This window comes from Ascaphus truei, chromosome 7 (genome assembly GCF_040206685.1).
Source record: "Ascaphus truei isolate aAscTru1 chromosome 7, aAscTru1.hap1, whole genome shotgun sequence".
In the NCBI taxonomy this organism is placed as follows: domain Eukaryota; kingdom Metazoa; phylum Chordata; class Amphibia; order Anura; family Ascaphidae; genus Ascaphus; species Ascaphus truei.
This window is the reverse complement of record NC_134489.1, coordinates 69,658,308-69,675,996: the sequence shown is the minus strand read 5'-3', so window position 1 is coordinate 69,675,996 and position 17,689 is coordinate 69,658,308. Positions and strand designations below refer to the sequence as shown.

The 17,689-nt window shown below is 38.2% G+C and overlaps 1 protein-coding gene across 25 annotated transcripts in view; it reads right to left on the bottom strand.

Moving 5' to 3' along the window:
* Positions 1 to 17,689, bottom strand: part of LOC142499506 (titin-like) — a 254,089-nt gene that overhangs the window by 1,795 nt on the left and 234,605 nt on the right. For all 25 annotated transcript variants that reach the window (XM_075608936.1, XM_075608959.1, XM_075608943.1 and 22 more), the window contains 19 exons: positions 17,157 to 17,447; positions 16,754 to 17,053; positions 16,358 to 16,663; positions 15,175 to 15,480; positions 14,800 to 15,081; positions 14,116 to 14,709; positions 13,719 to 14,006; positions 13,302 to 13,601; positions 12,651 to 12,953; positions 12,035 to 12,337; positions 11,343 to 11,927; positions 10,636 to 10,941; positions 10,243 to 10,542; positions 9,140 to 9,715; positions 8,533 to 8,838; positions 7,845 to 8,438; positions 1,788 to 7,735; positions 822 to 975; positions 314 to 667 (listed from right to left, as the gene is read on the bottom strand). In XM_075608936.1, coding sequence (XP_075465051.1) covers positions 314 to 667; positions 822 to 975; positions 1,788 to 7,735; positions 7,845 to 8,438; positions 8,533 to 8,838; positions 9,140 to 9,715; positions 10,243 to 10,542; positions 10,636 to 10,941; positions 11,343 to 11,927; positions 12,035 to 12,337; positions 12,651 to 12,953; positions 13,302 to 13,601; positions 13,719 to 14,006; positions 14,116 to 14,709; positions 14,800 to 15,081; positions 15,175 to 15,480; positions 16,358 to 16,663; positions 16,754 to 17,053; positions 17,157 to 17,447 — 12,396 coding nt within the window. The remainder of the gene's footprint in view (positions 1 to 313; positions 668 to 821; positions 976 to 1,787; positions 7,736 to 7,844; positions 8,439 to 8,532; positions 8,839 to 9,139; positions 9,716 to 10,242; positions 10,543 to 10,635; positions 10,942 to 11,342; positions 11,928 to 12,034; positions 12,338 to 12,650; positions 12,954 to 13,301; positions 13,602 to 13,718; positions 14,007 to 14,115; positions 14,710 to 14,799; positions 15,082 to 15,174; positions 15,481 to 16,357; positions 16,664 to 16,753; positions 17,054 to 17,156; positions 17,448 to 17,689) is intronic.

Genomic DNA, 17,689 nt, shown 5'->3' with positions numbered 1-17,689 from the left:
AAATTTGGGACCTATAAGAAATATTGGGTATCTGCAAAAGAATCAATACTTACATGGATACGAGAGAAGAATTAGTCTACCTTTGCAGTAGATGCACCTGTTCCAAATCACAGTTTTATATTTAGTGTACATTACAGGAATAAAAAAAACTTAATATAAAAATATTTATAGCATCTTTCAGGATTTTGCTGGGTCACAGAGAAAACCATCTCCTAATTGCTTTTAGCAAGTCACGGCAGACATAGAAAACATATATCTCATAGCTCAAGGTTCTATTAAACGCAATAGTTTAATAGAACAACACATTACTCACCTTTAGCACCTATTGCTAGCATTCTACTTGATGAACTTTCCATTTGTTTCATGCTGGATTTTTCTGACATACTGCTGGAGCTCATCTCCATAAAGGATGCTTCTTGCATTGAAGACATACTTTGGGAAGCCATACTTTGGGAAGCCATACTTTGGGAAGCCATACTTTTGGAAGCCATACTTTGGGAAGACATACTTGCAAACTTTGATTCCATTACACTGCTACTGCTACTGCTAAAAGAGGCTTCCTGTCTAGAGGCAGACATTTGCATTGACTGTAAAGATAAACTTTCTTGCAGGCTTGCTTCGCCTGCTGTTTTCAACACAACCTGTTTTGTAGGTTCTTCAATGAGACCTGATCAGAAGAAAAAAAAACTAATTAATATATTAGTACCATGAAATAATTATTTTCAACACATCACATCCTGTGCAATTATCATGACATCGTTTTAAATTATGTGCATTTAATAAATAATTTGTTTGGTGACATAGGTGCCATAAAAACTTACGAAGCACATTCAAGGATGCAGTGGCAGAGCACTGTCCATGGAAATTTTTTGCTTTGATCGTGTATTTTCCACTGTCTTTCTCCTTTGCATTTTGAATTTCAAGAGTATATACATTTTTAGAACGCGCCACTTTTACATGTGATGAAACAGAAATCTGGGGAGGAAAAGCATATTTTAATCATCAGAATACAAGATACATACATACATTGTATATAAATAATATGCCAACATCCTTATGTTACACTAAATTATATGTCTGGCTTTGAGGTATTTGTCAGATAGGAAGAAGAAACTCAGATTGCATTGTTGATCATAAAACTGCTGTTCTCACATCTTTGCACTACGACTTCGGGTGGGGGGGGGGGGGGCAGTTAAAATAACATACAAACAAAAACAACTCTGATTTCTTGTGTTCATCTTTCTTGATAATCTGGTATATGCATTGCAGACTAGTTTACATTAATTGTACAAAACATTATGGAGATTAAATATATTTATTATCTTTAAATAGGCAGTTGTATGCTGTACACCGTGATTTTTCTATTTATGCTGTAGTACTGTACTTGAGATAGAGGGCCATATTTACTAAGCAGTCTTCTACTATGACACCCTCTGTCGCGGAAGGACACTTTATATCTCATATAAGTCAGTGGATGTCTTATGGTAGAATAGTGCTTAATAAATATGGGCCTCTGTGTCTGTTTTATGTGGAGTTTAGGGTAGTGGAATGCATGCTTTTGTTGTTTAAACAGTGCATGCATATTATCTGATTTTCTAAGAATACAAAATTAAATGCATAAAAGTGCTAATAAGTTGAAGGGTTCTTTGCTTTCCTGTGATATTTTTTGTATTTACATTATTACATTTCAGACTCAAGAAGATATTTATTTTGACCACAAAGTGGAGAAAACACAATATTTTTTTAAATTTTCTATAAGCAAGGGCAATGTGTCTTTAGTTACTTACAGTTAGGTTATCTTTAAACCATTCAACTTCAGGAGATGGATCACCGATAATTTCACAGGTAAACACTACACTTTGGCCTTCATTGGCATTTTGAGACTTGGGTTGATAGATAAATGTTGGTGCATTTGAAAGATCTTTACTAAAGGTAAGGTCAAACTGGCATTTGAGGACACCTTGATCTGTTTTTGCTTCGCAGGTAAGTATTCCTTCATGTTTAGCGCTGGCTTTTTTGATGGTTAAAGTTTGATCATTTCCAGACACACCATATCTGTAATCTTCAGAGTTTTTCACGTCAATTCCATTAAGCATCCACTTTACTTGGGATGCCCCAGGTATGTTGGCTTTGAGAGAGATATTTTGACCCTCGCTGAAACTGACATGACTCACAGAAGCCTTCATTTCAGTGTGAGTAGTTTTGACTTCTTCAGAGACCAGGCCCTTTTTTGTAACTTCCTCTTGAACGACAGTTTTTTCTTTGGACGATACCACAGAGGTTTTCTTTTCTAGGGCAACAGAGTCTGTTTTCTGAATAGCTTTCTTAGCCTCAATTACACTTGACACTTGGGAAAACACACTTTTAAAGGTCTGTCCAACAAATTGCAAGGTGGTTCTGGACACACCTCCTTCTCCAGCGATTTCACAGACATATTCACCTTGATCAGCTTCTGAAATGCTCTGGATTGTGAGTTCGTAGGTCCCATCAGCTGAATACTGAAAGCTGAAATGGCTATCTTCCTTTAGTTTTTTACCATCTTTTAACCATGTTACTTCTCTCCCATTTAGTATTGTGCTTTCAACTACACACGACATTCTAACTTTATCTTGACTAGCTGCAACTTTCAAATTCTGAGCTATCTTTGGGGCTGCAACAGCAGGTAGCTGTACTTTTTCTGCAGGTGGTTTGGTAGTTGGTTTAGATTTTGGAGTCGTAACTGGTTCTGGGGATTTTACCCGTCGAGGTGATTTAATTGATTCATGAGATTTTTTGTGGGGCTCTGGAGATTTTACTCTGGGTGGTGATGTAATGCTTTTCTCCACTGTCTTTGCATGCTTAATTGTCAAAGTAAAGTGTGCTTCTTGCTTCCCTTCAGAATTTTCCACTACTACTGTATAGTTTCCCTCATCAGAAAGCTTGACAGAGGTAATCTCAAAGGAAGATTTGTATGTTGTCGATGTTACTTGGTGATGAATAGAAGAAACAATTGCTTGTCCTGCACGCAGCCATGTAACTGCTGGTTTTGGTTCACCATCAAAGTCACATGCAAACCTTGCATATTCACCTTCAGAAACCGTGATAGAATGTGGTTTGGTTAAGATTTTTGCTGGCTCTGAGGTCTTAAATTTCCTGTGGACAACTCTTTCTTCCACTGCTCTGGCTTCTGCTGCAGAGACCCTCTTTTCTTCAGATGCATAAGACTCGTATGACCCTGTAGATTCTCTTGCCTCAGTCACTTGTGATCTAACTTCTCTTCTTTCAGAACTAGCCTCAAACGCTGAAGTTTTCTTAAATGAGGAAACAGCATAGTCTTCTGTTTTTGTTAAATCCGGAAAAACAGACTTGGGCACAAGGTCATCTCTGCGCCTAGATGTGTAAGTTGAAAATTCTCCTTCTGCAATATCTAGGGTTGCATAGTCAGAGGTCTCCCCTTTGTAATTTGTACACACTGCACGGTATGTTCCACTGTCTTCAGGCTGGCAATCAATAATTTCCAGTGTCAAAACCCCGCTAACATTACTAATATGAATGTTGCTGCTCTCTTGAATTTCAATTCCGTTGTGATACCATTTAACGTCACCTGTTGGTTTTGACTGAACATTGAGGATAAACCTGGTATTTTGGCCAACAGGCACACGGTGAGAGCGCATTCTTAAAGTTATACGAGGCGCATGATCCAAGGAGAAAGGTTGCTGACTCAAAACTTCACACTTTCTTTCTGAAGTTTTTTGTGTTTTAAGAGCTGCTTTCATTGACTCATATCTAGAAAATATATCAAATCTTGCTGTCCTTTCGAAGCGAGAAAGTGATCTCTCACTGGAAAGAGGGCTGGGTGATCGTGGCCTTGTTCTTTCAGGTGTTGGAGATCTCCTTTCTGGTTCATGTGCTTCTGCAGGCTTGGAACGGGGCCTTATTAATTCAGATACAGGACGCATTAATTCAATGTAAGTTGGAGAGAGAGACCTTCTTCTTCCAAGCAATCTAGAAACTCTTGGAGATGTTTTGCGTACATGTCTGGAGACTTTCACTGTCTCCTCTTCTTCTTCTTCTTCAATATCTATTTTAGTTATTTCTCTTTCCCTCCTCGTTTGTAGCCTAGTTTTTTCTTCTTTTGCCATGTATTCAAGATCTCTTGTGTACTGAGAAAGTCTTTGAGTTGTGGTATAAGGGCGAAGTAATTCTTCATCCTCTCTCTCGTCCATTATTCTTTGTCGTTGTTTGGGTGTCTTGTATGCAGCCTTCTCATGACGTTGTTGGAGATCTGAAAAACTGGTTCTATATTCAACTTTCTTTGGGATATGATAGCTTGAATATTTTGATTCAAATTCACTTCTTTTCTCTGTGCTCACATGGGCTGTTGGGGAGGTATAACGAAGGGTGGATAGCTCAAATCTTGGAGGACTACGACTTGGAGGAGAAGCAGAGTAGCCTAGCACCAGCTCTTCTTCTAGGCGCAATCTTTCTTCTTCAACTCTTTTCATAGCCAAATAATCATCAACGGAGAGGAGCAATTCATCATCTGATACATCCCCATAGGAGCGCCTTCGTGGTCTGTAATAGAGTTCGTAGTCAGGTGATGGTGTACGATGACGGGCTGGTCTCACAGTTTCCAGATCATCCTGCGATAGCTTTGGTATGCGCCATTTAGGTTTGTATTGATCAGTAATACGTGGAAGAGGCATTACGTAGAACTGTTCCCATCTTGATAGGCGGATGCGTTTTGGACGTTTTTGAACAATGCGCTCAAGAGGTTCTGGCATTTCATATTGATTTCTTAACTTCTTGTACCATTTCATTTCAGACATTGGTACAAACTGCTTAATTTGTTGATCTTCTTCAAGTGCAGTTGCAGAACGAACACGGGGTCCTGGAATTTCATATGGCATACGGATAACTTTTTCTTTCTTTCTCTCCTCTTTTTGAATGTCAAATTCACCTTTCACAGTTTTGGTACTTACTGCTGGCTTATATAAGAAGGCAGCTTCCTTTAGAGCTTGTTGTGCAACCGGTGTCAATGGAACAGCATCTGTACCAGCAAGAATTTCTGCCATTCTTAGCGTTTTGTCAATCTGTTTCTGAACATGTACCGTACGATCTTCTTCAGACTTGTATTCATGCTTGACATATCTCATGCGTTCCACTTTTAGGTAGGCTTGGCAGCTTGCAGAACCAGCACTGTTTGTAGCAGTAACTCTGTAGTAGCCTGTATCTTCTGGCAATGTATCTCGAATGACCAGAGCAAAATAATCTAAACCTTCATGAATAATTTCAATGGTTGCACCAAATGTCAATGTCTGACCATCTTTTTCCCATTTCAGTGTTGGTTTTGGTGTGCCGGATACCCTGATTTCAAAGCGGATCGATTGGCCTTCCTGGCATTCAGCATTTGCTAGCAATCGTTTGAACATTGGTCTTAATGTATTGTCTGCTACTGCTGGATGAGGTGTAACAGTTAGTTTAGCTTTGCAGCAATCATCACCATATTTGTTCTTTGCAAAAACAGTATATTCAGCGTCATCATCTGTTGTGACATTATGGATAATAAGTTGATACAGTCCTTTGTCAGTTTCAAAAGTATATTTCTTTGTATCTTCACCTGGTTTGATCTTCTGGCCTGATTTTAGCCATGTTACTTGTGGATCTGGATGGACTGTTATTGTTACTCCAAATCTGACATTTTCACCAACATAAGCAGTGCGGTTAAACAGGGGCAGAGTAAACTCTGGTGGTCTCTCCAGAAGCCTCATGGTATCCACTCTGCGTTTGACCTTCTTTACTGTCCTGCATCTGTAGTACTCATATTTTTCTCTGACACCTTGAACAAATAATTCAGCATAGGAACTGTCCTCCCCATAATCATTGATTACTTTGCATCTGTAGGTTCCATCATCTGATTTTGATATGTCTTTGACATATATTGTAGCAATGCCTTCATTATAGGTGATTTCATACTTGTCACTAGGTTCTAACTGACGGATGCCAAAGTACCAAGTCACTTGTGTAGAGTGGTCATAGTTTTCTATCTTGCATGAAAATTTGGCATATCCTAATTCTTCTCCAACAGCATGTGTTATCTGTCCACACACTGGTCCGATTTCAATTGAAGCAACTTTAACTTTGGCAACTGTGACTCCCTTCTGGGATCTTATGGCTCCACCGCAAGATATGCGAGCAACAGACACCACAAAACTCCATTCCTTCTTTATCAGGCTCTGATAATAGCGTCTGTGTCTTAATGTCTTAATGACTTTACTGCTCATTGTTTCTGTCTTCTGTTTTAGCCAAGAGTGTTCAAGGGCTTCAGCAGCAGTCATACGAGCCTTTCTTTCTTTTACTAAAAGACGGTCTATGAAATCCATTGCGTCAATGCTCACAGCTTGAAATGCTTCATCTTCAAAGTTGTATTCAGCATTGGTGATATTTTCAATAATCTGTTGGTTTGTTTCTGCAGCAAAAGGATTAAAACCACTTAAAAGTATGTATACAAGTGTACCAAGAGACCACATGTCCGTTGCTGTGCTGACCAAATCATGCTGATGCACTTCAGGTGCATAATACTCAGGAGCAGTAAACTGAATTCTGAAATTGTCTCCTGGCTTCAGTTGTCTAGCCTGTCCAAATTCAGTAATTTTAATGGTTGAACTTCTTCTTGTTCTGTAAATAATATTCTCTGGTCTGATATCAAAGTGTCCAATGCTGCGAGAGTGAAGGAAGTCAAGAGCTTCGCAGACTTGGCGTACATACAATATAATTTCTCTTTCGCTGAGATCAAACCCAGAGACAGTGATTCTTTCAAAAATGTCAACACCAGATATAAATTCAAAGATCATAACCAGTTCTTCAAGGCTTTCAAATGATTCATAGAGGTTTAAGATGTTTGTATGGCGAGCAATGTTAAGGATAGAAATTTCTTTCTTCACCGAAACTTGATCAACGCCTTTAACTTTTACAAACTTGGCCAAGTAAGTCTTCTTAGAAACCTTTTCAACACAACGATGGACAATACCAAACTGCCCATGTCCAAGCTCCTCAGCAATTGAGAATTTTTCGTGGAGCACCTTAGTAGAAGAATGTTCTGCTTTTGTATGGGTTATTTCTGTGGTCTCAGACACTTCCTCGTCATAATTCAACATTCGTGTCTTATCTTCCTTTGTAACAACTGCATCTGTTGGTTCAGATGGCTGACTCTGTCCAAACTTATTTTCTGCAATTACTCGGAATTGGTATTTAGTTTTGCCGAATAAGTTAACAACAGTGTATCTAGTTTCTCGAGCTTGAGCAACACGGATCCATCTGTCTGCTGTGGTGGCACATTTTTCAATAATGTAATTAATGATTTTACTACCACCATCGGTAGCTGGAGGATTCCAAGTTAAGTTGACTGAATCTCGTGAAACATCACTGACTTTAAGCCCTCTTGGTGAGTCAGGGACATCGGCCACATCAAGGTCAATAGTCTTTTGATCAATACCAAATCTGTTCTTTGCACATACAACATAGAAGCCGGCATCTTTTCTGTCCACACCATTAGTGAACACCAATGAAGTGAATGATCGAGTGACAATAACTTGATAGTGTCCATTGTTGTCAATAAGATCTTTTCCTTTCTGCCATGTGATGACAGGGTCTGGTTTGCCAGAGAAAGGAATTTTGATGCTGACAACTTCACCTCTAAGGGCATGAACAGCTCCCATTCCTTCAAGATATTTTGGCAAATTGATTTTAGCAGGAACTGCATAGAAAAAGAAAGACAAATGCACATTGTTAAGTATGAAGATAAAGACGATATATAATTTCTGTTTTTTTAATAGCTAAAAGTAATATGTATAAATGATATTTACCTTCCACGTCTAAGGAAGCTGTAGCAGAAATAGCTCCTCCTTGGTTGGTGGCTCTAACTTGATAGACAGTGGCATCCTCTTCAGTAACGTTTGTAATGACTAATTGATAGTATCCACCCTTAAATTCTTGACACTTCACCTTTTCTCCATCTGGAAGGATCTCCTTACCCTGTCTAAACCATTTAAGGACAGGCTTGGGATTACCAATGACTTTGCAGACAAAAGTAGCATTGCTTTTATACTTCACATTGAGGTTTCTTAGTTCTTCCTTAAACTGTGGAGCACGAACTTGTACATCTGATTTAGGGATAATAGCTTCAGATGTTTCACTCCATTCACCTTCACCTCCAAGGTTTTCACTCTTGACACGGAACTCATATTCAAGACCTTCAATTAGTCCTTTGACAGTATAGACAGTCTCGCGGATCTCTTCAGTTGTGACTGAGATCCATTTGTTCTGCTTCTTTTCCCTCTTCTCTAGGTAATAATTTGTGATTTTTGAACCTCCATCACTGACAGGGGGTTTCCATGAAACCATACATGAATCCTTTGTAATGCCACTGACCACTGGTTGAGTTGGAGCCCCTGGTTTTTCTGTAATGTAATGGAAATTATATTTATTTAGTAATGATATTTTGCTAGGAACGTGATAACTTTGTTTTAGTAAAAAGTTTCACATTTTACTCACCAAGTAGACCCTTGATTACAACAATAGATGAAACCTCCAGTGATTCACTGATACCATATAAGTTCTGAGCAGAAACACGGAAATAGTAACCTGCATTTTCGTTCAGGTTAAGAATTCTGCAGGTTGTTCCAGAAATAGAGGAAGACACCAGTTTCCACTCATGACCTTCCTTGGCTTCCCTGCGCTCCACTACATAGTTTGTTACCATGGAACCACCGTCATCCTCTGGTGATTTCCAGCTGATTACCGCTGAATTTTTCAGTAAAGCTTCCAAAACTATTGGCCCTGTTGGTTTATCTGGTTTATCTATGGAGAAAAAGAGTTACATATTACATTGAACTTGATGGATGTATGGACATATGTTTTTTTTTTTTTAAATCTCATCTACTATTTTAGAGGTTCTCAACTCCTGTCCTCAAGACTGAGCCACTGATTGAGCCACCTGTGTTGAAGCAGGGATATTGTGACAATGTGACCTGTTGTTTGGCTTGAGGACTGGAGTTGGGAACCCCTATACTTTGTAACAATGTAAATATTTGGTTTGCATGGTGGAGACATAAAATCAGTATTAATTGTCAATGGGAGGATAAGATAAACAAACTCTTACCTTGTATTTCCACATTAAGCACAGTGTCAACAGTTCCAAGAATGTTGCTGAGCTGCACTTTATATTTGCCAGCATGGCTCTTGTGTTGTACATTCTTTATGACCAGGTGAGTGTAATGTTCTGTATTCTCAATGTTAATATTTTCTGAAGTCTTCAATTGTTTTTTTCCATGGAACCAAGTGATAGCAGGTACTGGACGACCGATGTATGCAACATGAAGACGAAGTGTTGTACCTACACCTGCATTGTATTTCTCTTTCAGTGGGAAACCAGGGTGGAACTGAGGAGTAGCTTCCAAAAGTAACTTGCCACTTGTTTCAATTTCACCATTATCATTGACTGCCACACAAGTGTAGATGCCTTCATCTTCCTGTTCTTCTGTCAGGACTGTCAGTGTATGGTTACGACCATCTGATGACATTTTGTACTTGCGACTTTGTACCAGCTCCTTGCCGAACCGATTCCATTTAATGTCAGGGAGTGGTCTTCCCAATATTTGACAAGATAGTTTTGCACTTTCACCCAGTTTGGTAGTGACATCCTTAATTTCTTGTCTTATACCGGGGGCTTCTCCAGCTGTATAAAAACAAAAAAGTTTATAATAAAACATTAATTTGACTATTTTTGCCACCATTGACAAATTTGCATATAGCATTGAAAAACACATTTTCTTACAGCACATTCACTGTAACATTAATCAAAATATTTATAAGCAGTGTAAATTTGTAAGGTAGAAAAAATACAGATATAATATAGGAGGCACTAACGTAAGTTTGCATTTTTATACCAAATACTATATATTATAATGTTAATAAAAAAGGTGCACTCATGGTACCAGAGTAAAAACGCCACAGGTGAACCACAGCAATAGTCCCCCAGGATGTGGAACCACCGATATCGTGGAGGTAGAAGAAATAGAGACACCATAGTGGTCTTCCAAAGATCATACATTTATTACAGTGGTATTAAAGTTTCGGTCTTCAAGCAGGCGAAACGTTGATCCTACTGTAATAAATGTATTTACTTTGGAAAACCAGTGGAGTGCCACTATTTCTTCTATCTCTATTATAATTTTAAGACATTTTAATAACACTAGAACTTACATGTAAGTTTGGTTTTTACAGTCATCGCTGTTCTACGAGGTCTGCTAGTTCCCGTTTCATTTTCAGCCAACACTCTGAATTCATATTCTGTGGCTTCCAGCAAACCACCCATGGTAAACTGTCTGTCCTTAACACGTTCTTTGTTGCATTTTTTCCAGGCACTGTCTCCAGATTGACGATATTCAATCCAGTAACCAAGGATCTCTTTTCCACCATCACATTCAGGCCTCTCCCACTGCATAGTTATACTATCCTTGGATACAGATGTTATCTCAATATCACCTGGTTGGCTTGGTTTATCTGTAAAATGGCAGAATGCAAGTCAGGTATTTTTTCTATTAATAATAGCATGCTATAAGGGAGTGGTTTCAAAACCTTTAAGGTTAAACTTACCAAAGGGATCTTTGCAAACAATTGGCTCAGATGCTTCACTTGCTTCACTTTGGCCAATATCATTTTGTGCTATAATACGGAACTGATACTCAGCATCAGGCACAAGTCCTGTGACTGTGTACATTGTAGTAGTAATATGGGTCTTATTATGTCTAACCCATTTGTCTGTGCTTGTCTCTTTGCGGTCAATAAAGTATCCTGTGACACGAGAACCTCCATCATCTTTAGGTCGGGACCAAGATATGCTTACAGAGCTCTTTGTGATATCCACAATTTCTGGTGAATGGCTTGGAGGCTCTGGAACATCTACAGATGGAAAAGTACATTCTTATTACAATATGTGTATTATCATGTTATTATAATAGGTATTACATTATATGACAAAGCAGCAATCCCACCTATAATTAATATTATTTCTGAGATACAGGTATAGTGTTATTTCCTGGTTTCTCTAGAGGATTTAAATGACCATCCAATAGGAAGCCACAATGGATTAAGTTGCAGCTTCCTATTGGCCCACTGGACCTGTGAGATTCAGTGGCCACGATTTAAAACTTGTAACTTCCCCTGTAGTATCTCGGGAAGGTCCTGGGACCTCCCTGGTTTCAACCATGTTAAAAAAATGTTTTTTTGAAAAAGCAAGCAGCCAAGAGATTGCTACTTTAAACTCATTTTCCAAAAGAATAAAATGTAAAATGAATACATACTCAGAGGTGTCTTTGGTATTACAGGATCTTCTGATTTTAATGGCCGGCTAACACCAAATTGGTTTTCACTAGAGACACGGAAGTGGTATTCCACATTTTCTTTAAGGCCTTTCACCACCAAAGATGTTGCATTCACTCTGGAGTCAACTGTGTACCAGGCAGTCTTTGGTACTTCTCTTCTTTCAATGATGTAGCCAAGGATATCTGAGCCACCATCCTCTGCAGGAGCTCTCCAGCTTACTCTTACAGAGCGTGCCCGGATGTCATCGTACTCTAATGGTCCTTCTGGAGTATCAGGGCTTCCGATCACTTTAACCTTAATGTATACTGCCTTCTTACCACATTTGTTTTCAAGCATTAGGTCATAAGTGCCAGTATCTTCTCTAACAGCTTCCTTGATGACAAGTTCAGTGTGTGTATCAGATGTTGCAATCATAGCTCTCTTGCTTATATCCCGACCTTCTTTGGTCCATTTACATATTGGAATTGGTTTACCCTTTATTGGTATTGAAATCTTGATTGCTCCACCTTGCCTTACGACAAGTCCTTCCTGGTACCTTTCTTCTATTTCATAATCAGGATATTCTGGAAAGGTAAAAAATACATATTTTATGACAATATTTTTTACAAATTATAGGTATATCAATATTTATGGAACTTTAGAAGCAGATTTAAGAAGTTAAATATCTTACCGATCATTTCAGTAATTTTGACTGTTCCTGGCACATCGGCTGGTTCACCAGGTCCACCAGCATTGCATGCTAGCACACGGAACCTATATTCAGCTCCTTGTGGTAGGTGTGTAAGGGTGTATTCACAGATCTTGGTTGGAGTGGTATTGCATTTAGTCCATTCATACTGATCAATCTTTTGCATTTCAATTAAGTAACCGCTGACTTTAGATCCTCCTTCCTCTTCTGGTGGACTCCATGCCAAAGAAACAGATGTTCTTGTGGTATCTGTAACCCTTGGATTCTGAGGTTTGTCAGGAGGAGCTGCAATAAATGATTACGTAAAACAGTTATTGTACAATTGTTATCCAATAGTTTCCTTGCAGTCACCATAAAATCATCATTTTTAGGTTATTGATTCTTTAAATTCATAAGCATTTTAATTAAATCAGAATATTTTTTCATTAACAAGTACAATTTACTTATATGTATGTTTACTATATTAACTTGTTTCCATACAAGCATGTTGTTAATGTTTAAGGCAATGATTTTAAACTCTTATCTCAAGGAACTTAAATATTACATATATACTAAGTGAAATCAATATATTTAATACAGTTTATATAATCTACAGTACCTATTGGATCCATTGCAACAGCAGGTTTAGAAGGACGACTTGGTTTTCCCACGCCTCTTGCATTTACAGCTGTAACACGATGTTCATATTCCAGTCCTTCAATAAGTCCAGTTGAGCGATAACGTGTCATTGTGATTGGTACTTTGTTTGCACGGACCCATCGATCTGCTCTAACTTCCTTGCGTTCTACAATATAGCCAACAACCTGTGATCCTCCGTCTTCATCAGGTTCATTCCAAGTTAGAGTCATTCCATCACGCGAGGCATCAAACACTTGAGGAGTTTCTGGAGGACCAGGAATGCCTGTAATAAGAAATATGAAAAATTGAAGAAAAGAAACTAGCCAATAATGTATTTAAAAAAAGAGAATACGTGTGTGTCATGCAACCTGTGAGCTATAACACAACTGTTTGTGTGACTGGCAGTGAATTGTTTAAATGAATCCGTATTCATATATGTTAAAGGATCTAGGACAGCGTACTTTATAAGTTAACAAAAAATATAATTACTATAGCCTGAATGTCATTGTTCAAACCAAAGCTATGACGATTTTTGTAATGGAAATTTGTAACAAGTAATAGTAATATTGCAAACAATAAGTGAGTATTATTGTTGTATTGTAATTGTTGTATAGTTGTAGGGAAGACTTACTGATGCTGCTCTTGCACTCTACAATTTCAGATTGCAGATATGAACCAATGCCAAAGCGGTTTGTAGCAGCAACTCGGAACACATATTCGGTGCCTTCAGTGAGTCTATTGAATTTATACATAGTTCTTGTTACAGATTCAGAGACTGGTAGCCATCCAGGGCGATGAGCATCTCGTTGTTCCACTACGTAGCCACTGATTGTAGCTCCGCCATCCATCTCTGGTTGTTCCCAAGAGACTGATACAGATGTAGCATCAATTTCATCAATTTTAATCGGTCCAACAGGTGGTCCAGGTTTGTCTGTTGTGACAAACAGTAATTAATGTAAATAAACGTGTTGGCTTTTCTGGGGTATAAGACATCATAATTAGAAATTAAAAAATATGATAAAAAGATATAAACAAATACAGTACTCACCAAGAATGATAACTTTTATTGTATCGGTGACGGTTCCAGTTATGTTCTTAAATTCAAGTGTGTAATCTCCAGTATCATTAATAGTAGTTTCACGAATAGTTAGCTTAGCTACTTTATTCACATTTTCAATTTTGACACGATCAACTTCTTTTAGTTTAGAGCCAGCAAAGAACCAAGAAACAGTTGGAGGAGGACGACCACTAATGCGTATGGCTAACTCAATGGGCCTGCCAGCTGGTACATGGATAGTCTTCTGAGGTATCCCAGCCAGATCAATGACAGGAAGCACTATAAAAGAAGACATGTACAAGCATAAGATATAGGAAATTGGTTTTACACAATTGAAAATATGTCTAATGAATTATTATATAAATTGTATTGTATTTATTATACATACCTTTCTGGTCTTGTACAGTTACTGCTGTTACAATCTCTCGTGGTTCAGAGACACCCTTCTGGTTTTGTGCTCTAACTCTAAATAAATATTGTTCACCGTCATTGAGTGAGGTTATGGTATATTCAAGCACTGCTGGTTTCAGTGTTGCAACTTTCATCCACTTCTCTGTGCCAGCTCGGCAGGCTTCAACCACATAGCCAGTTAATCTGCTACCACCATCGTGAAGTGGTTTCTCCCATTTAAGACACACTGTTGATTTAGTAATATCAACAACTTCAAGTTTCTGTGGCACCATTGGAACCTCGGACACCAAGATTGCATCTAATGTTTCAAAGGGTACACCAATTCCATAAATGTTTTCTGGCAGTACTCTGAAGTAGTACATACATCCTTCTGTGAGTCCAGTTATTCTGTAAATTGACTTATTACATTTTGTAGTTACGGTCTTAAAGGCTCTCATCGCAGCTTCACGTCTCTCAATAATATAATTGTTTACTGGGGCTCCACCATCCAGATTGGGTGCATCCCAAGTAATTGTGACTGAATCTTTGGATACCTCTTTAACTTTCACTGAGGCACATGGACCTGGTGAATCTGAAAATTAAGATACCACTGTTTTTTAAAGTATTCTACTTCAACATCATTGTTTTTGTAGAGAAATTAATGTTTTACAATATTTCTTACCATATACTTTGACGACAACTGTTGCTGACTTCTTGCCAGACTGATTTACTGCCTCAATGGTATACTTTCCGGCATCATAACGGTTCACCTTCTCTACAACAAGTAAGGTGTAGCTATCTGTAATATCAATAATGCCACGGCTTGCAAGGTCAACGCCCTCCTTTCTCCAAGTGATTATTGGTGATGGTCTTCCAGATACAGATACCATGAGACGTAAAGAACCACCAGCTCTGACTGTAACAATCTTCTTGAGATCATCAGAAAGCTCAAGATCAGGGATTTCTAATAAAATTAATAAAATTAATTATAGTTAACACAGTGTTTATACTATTGAAAATGGAAAGCAACTAAAAATTTCAATATATTTGCATTTACCTATTCGTTCAGCAGGTGCGATTACAGCAGATGATTCACTGTATTCACTCATGCCATTGACGTTTATGGTAGCTACCCTGAAGCAGTATCTCTGGATGGTTTTCAGAGACGTCACTGTAAACTCAGGGTTTCTAAGAGTGGCCGTTGTATGTGGTCTGAACCACTGTTCAGTGCCTTCTTCTTGCATTTCAAGAACATAGCCCAAAATATCAACACCTCCATCATACATTGGCTTTGTCCATGCCAAGCTAATACTGTGCTTGGTAGTATCTACAACTCTTGGGGCAGAAGGTGCACTTGGGGTATCTGAATAAAAAAAAGAAAAACAATATATTACTACTTACTTTGTTCCAATTTAGCCTGCATCTACATGCATGCTTATTAATGCACTTAATATGGCATATAGAAATGGCCTATGCTGATGTGAATATTTTAGTTGAATTTGTGTTCACATAGTTCTATTATGAGATGTTGGAGGCATATTAGTTTTGTGGTTGTGGATGATGAAAAACAAAAGTTAATGGTTCATATTTTCTTTGTGCTAATGTTAGCATTAACATTAAAGGGTGATAGTAGTAGCAGTATTGGTCCCAAAAAGTACTTCCTAGGTTGTAATGGACCAACTAATATGAAGTACTGTATGTTGGGGAAACCATAGAAGCACAAAATGATTAACCACCACAGATACACTGTATCTGACCCTAATACCAGAACATCAGTTGGCCAACACTTTTCATTACCAGGACACAGTACTAAAGATTTATCGCCATTAGTTCTAAGAGGTCACTTGAGCAATACAGAAGGACATGGGAAAAATACATCAATATTTCAGACTCCAGGAATAATGGCTTGAATCAGGACTGTGGATTCATGACCTACCACGGAAAACTTTATTACCTACAGCACATGCTTGCCGAAGATGTCTACAGCCTGAGGACAAAACCCTTGTCTACAGTATACTTATACTTTCAACATCCCTTCCATAAATTGAAAAAACAGAGGATTACCCCAGATGCAGTATGCTGATCTTCTAAAAACTGTATTCACAGATATACGTCATGCAGTATATATCTTATGCTCTCATGTCTTTGCAGTCTCAAAAGCTTTTGCACAAGAAAACCATAGAAACACACACACACACATACACGAATTTGTCAAAATATAGATTTGATATGAAACTTACAGGTAGGTTCCCTGCAGATGGCATATTGGGAAGAATCACTGGGTTCACTGTTTCCAGCAGCATTGACTGCACTGACACGGAATTGGTATTCACTTCCTTCCAGTAAACCAGTAACCTTCAATCGTGTGTCATAAATAGTGTAGTCCTTGTTAACTCTTGTCCATCTCACACTCTTCTTTTCGCGTTTATCTACAATATAGGTGTTGATTTCACTGCCACCATCAGATTCAGGCTTAAGCCACTGAATTATGACGTGGTCCTTGCCAACACCAACGGCTTCTGGTGCACCAGGTGGTGATGGAATAGCTGTTCAAAAGACAAAACATTTAGCTTATTTTGAGAACAAAACTTGCAAGCCAAAAACATTAGGGAAACAATAGGAAAAGTTATACTTACTGAAAGAGTTTCTTGCAACAATAGATTCTGATTCAAGTGCAACACCCGGTCCATATTTATTCACTGCTCTCACACGGAATATATATTCATTATTTTTAATCAGCCTTGTCACACAGTATGAAAGTGTCTGGCATTCAGCTTCAACAATAACCCAATTGAGTCTACTGGTCTCACGTCTTTCCACAATGTAGTGGGTGATTTCGGCACCTCCATCTTCTAGAGGTGCATTCCATGCTAGAGTGCACTTTTCATCTGTAACTCTAGTAATAGAAATTTTGCCTGCAGAAGGTCCAGGTGAGTCTAAAAAGCAAAACACGATCACTTGTAAATATTTATATTCACTTGCTTGCATTTTTTTGTCATATACAGCATATATTTTAGAAACAGAAAATCTAATACATACCAAGTACTTTAACAATGACAGAAACTGTTTTTGTTCCACTTGCATTCTTAACTGTTAACGTATATTTTCCAGTATCACTTCTATCACAGAATTTGACAATGGCAACGGCACGTTTGATAGTGTATTGTAGCGAGATCTTTTCAGACAGTTCCAGTTCTTTTTCGCCTTTAGACCAAAAGACCTTTGGTTCTGGTTTACCACCAATGGAGGCATCCAAGACAAGATCAGATCCAGCTCTTATGGTTACAACATCTCCCTGCAGTCTGCTGTCAAGTTCAGCTTTTGGTGGTGCTAAAATGAGAACAGGACATAAAGCGTGTGAGTAATATCTTAATACTAATATGGGAACAAAAATAATATATTCTGTGAATTCTGGTCATAAAGTAGCCCAATTATATAGGATTCAAATGTGGGGCCTATATAAATACAGAATACTTAAACCAGCAATGTTATTTTCAAAAAAATGATGATTGAAACATGAAACAAATACTAACAAAAAGTCCACTTAAATAAGTAAATTTTAATTTTCTACA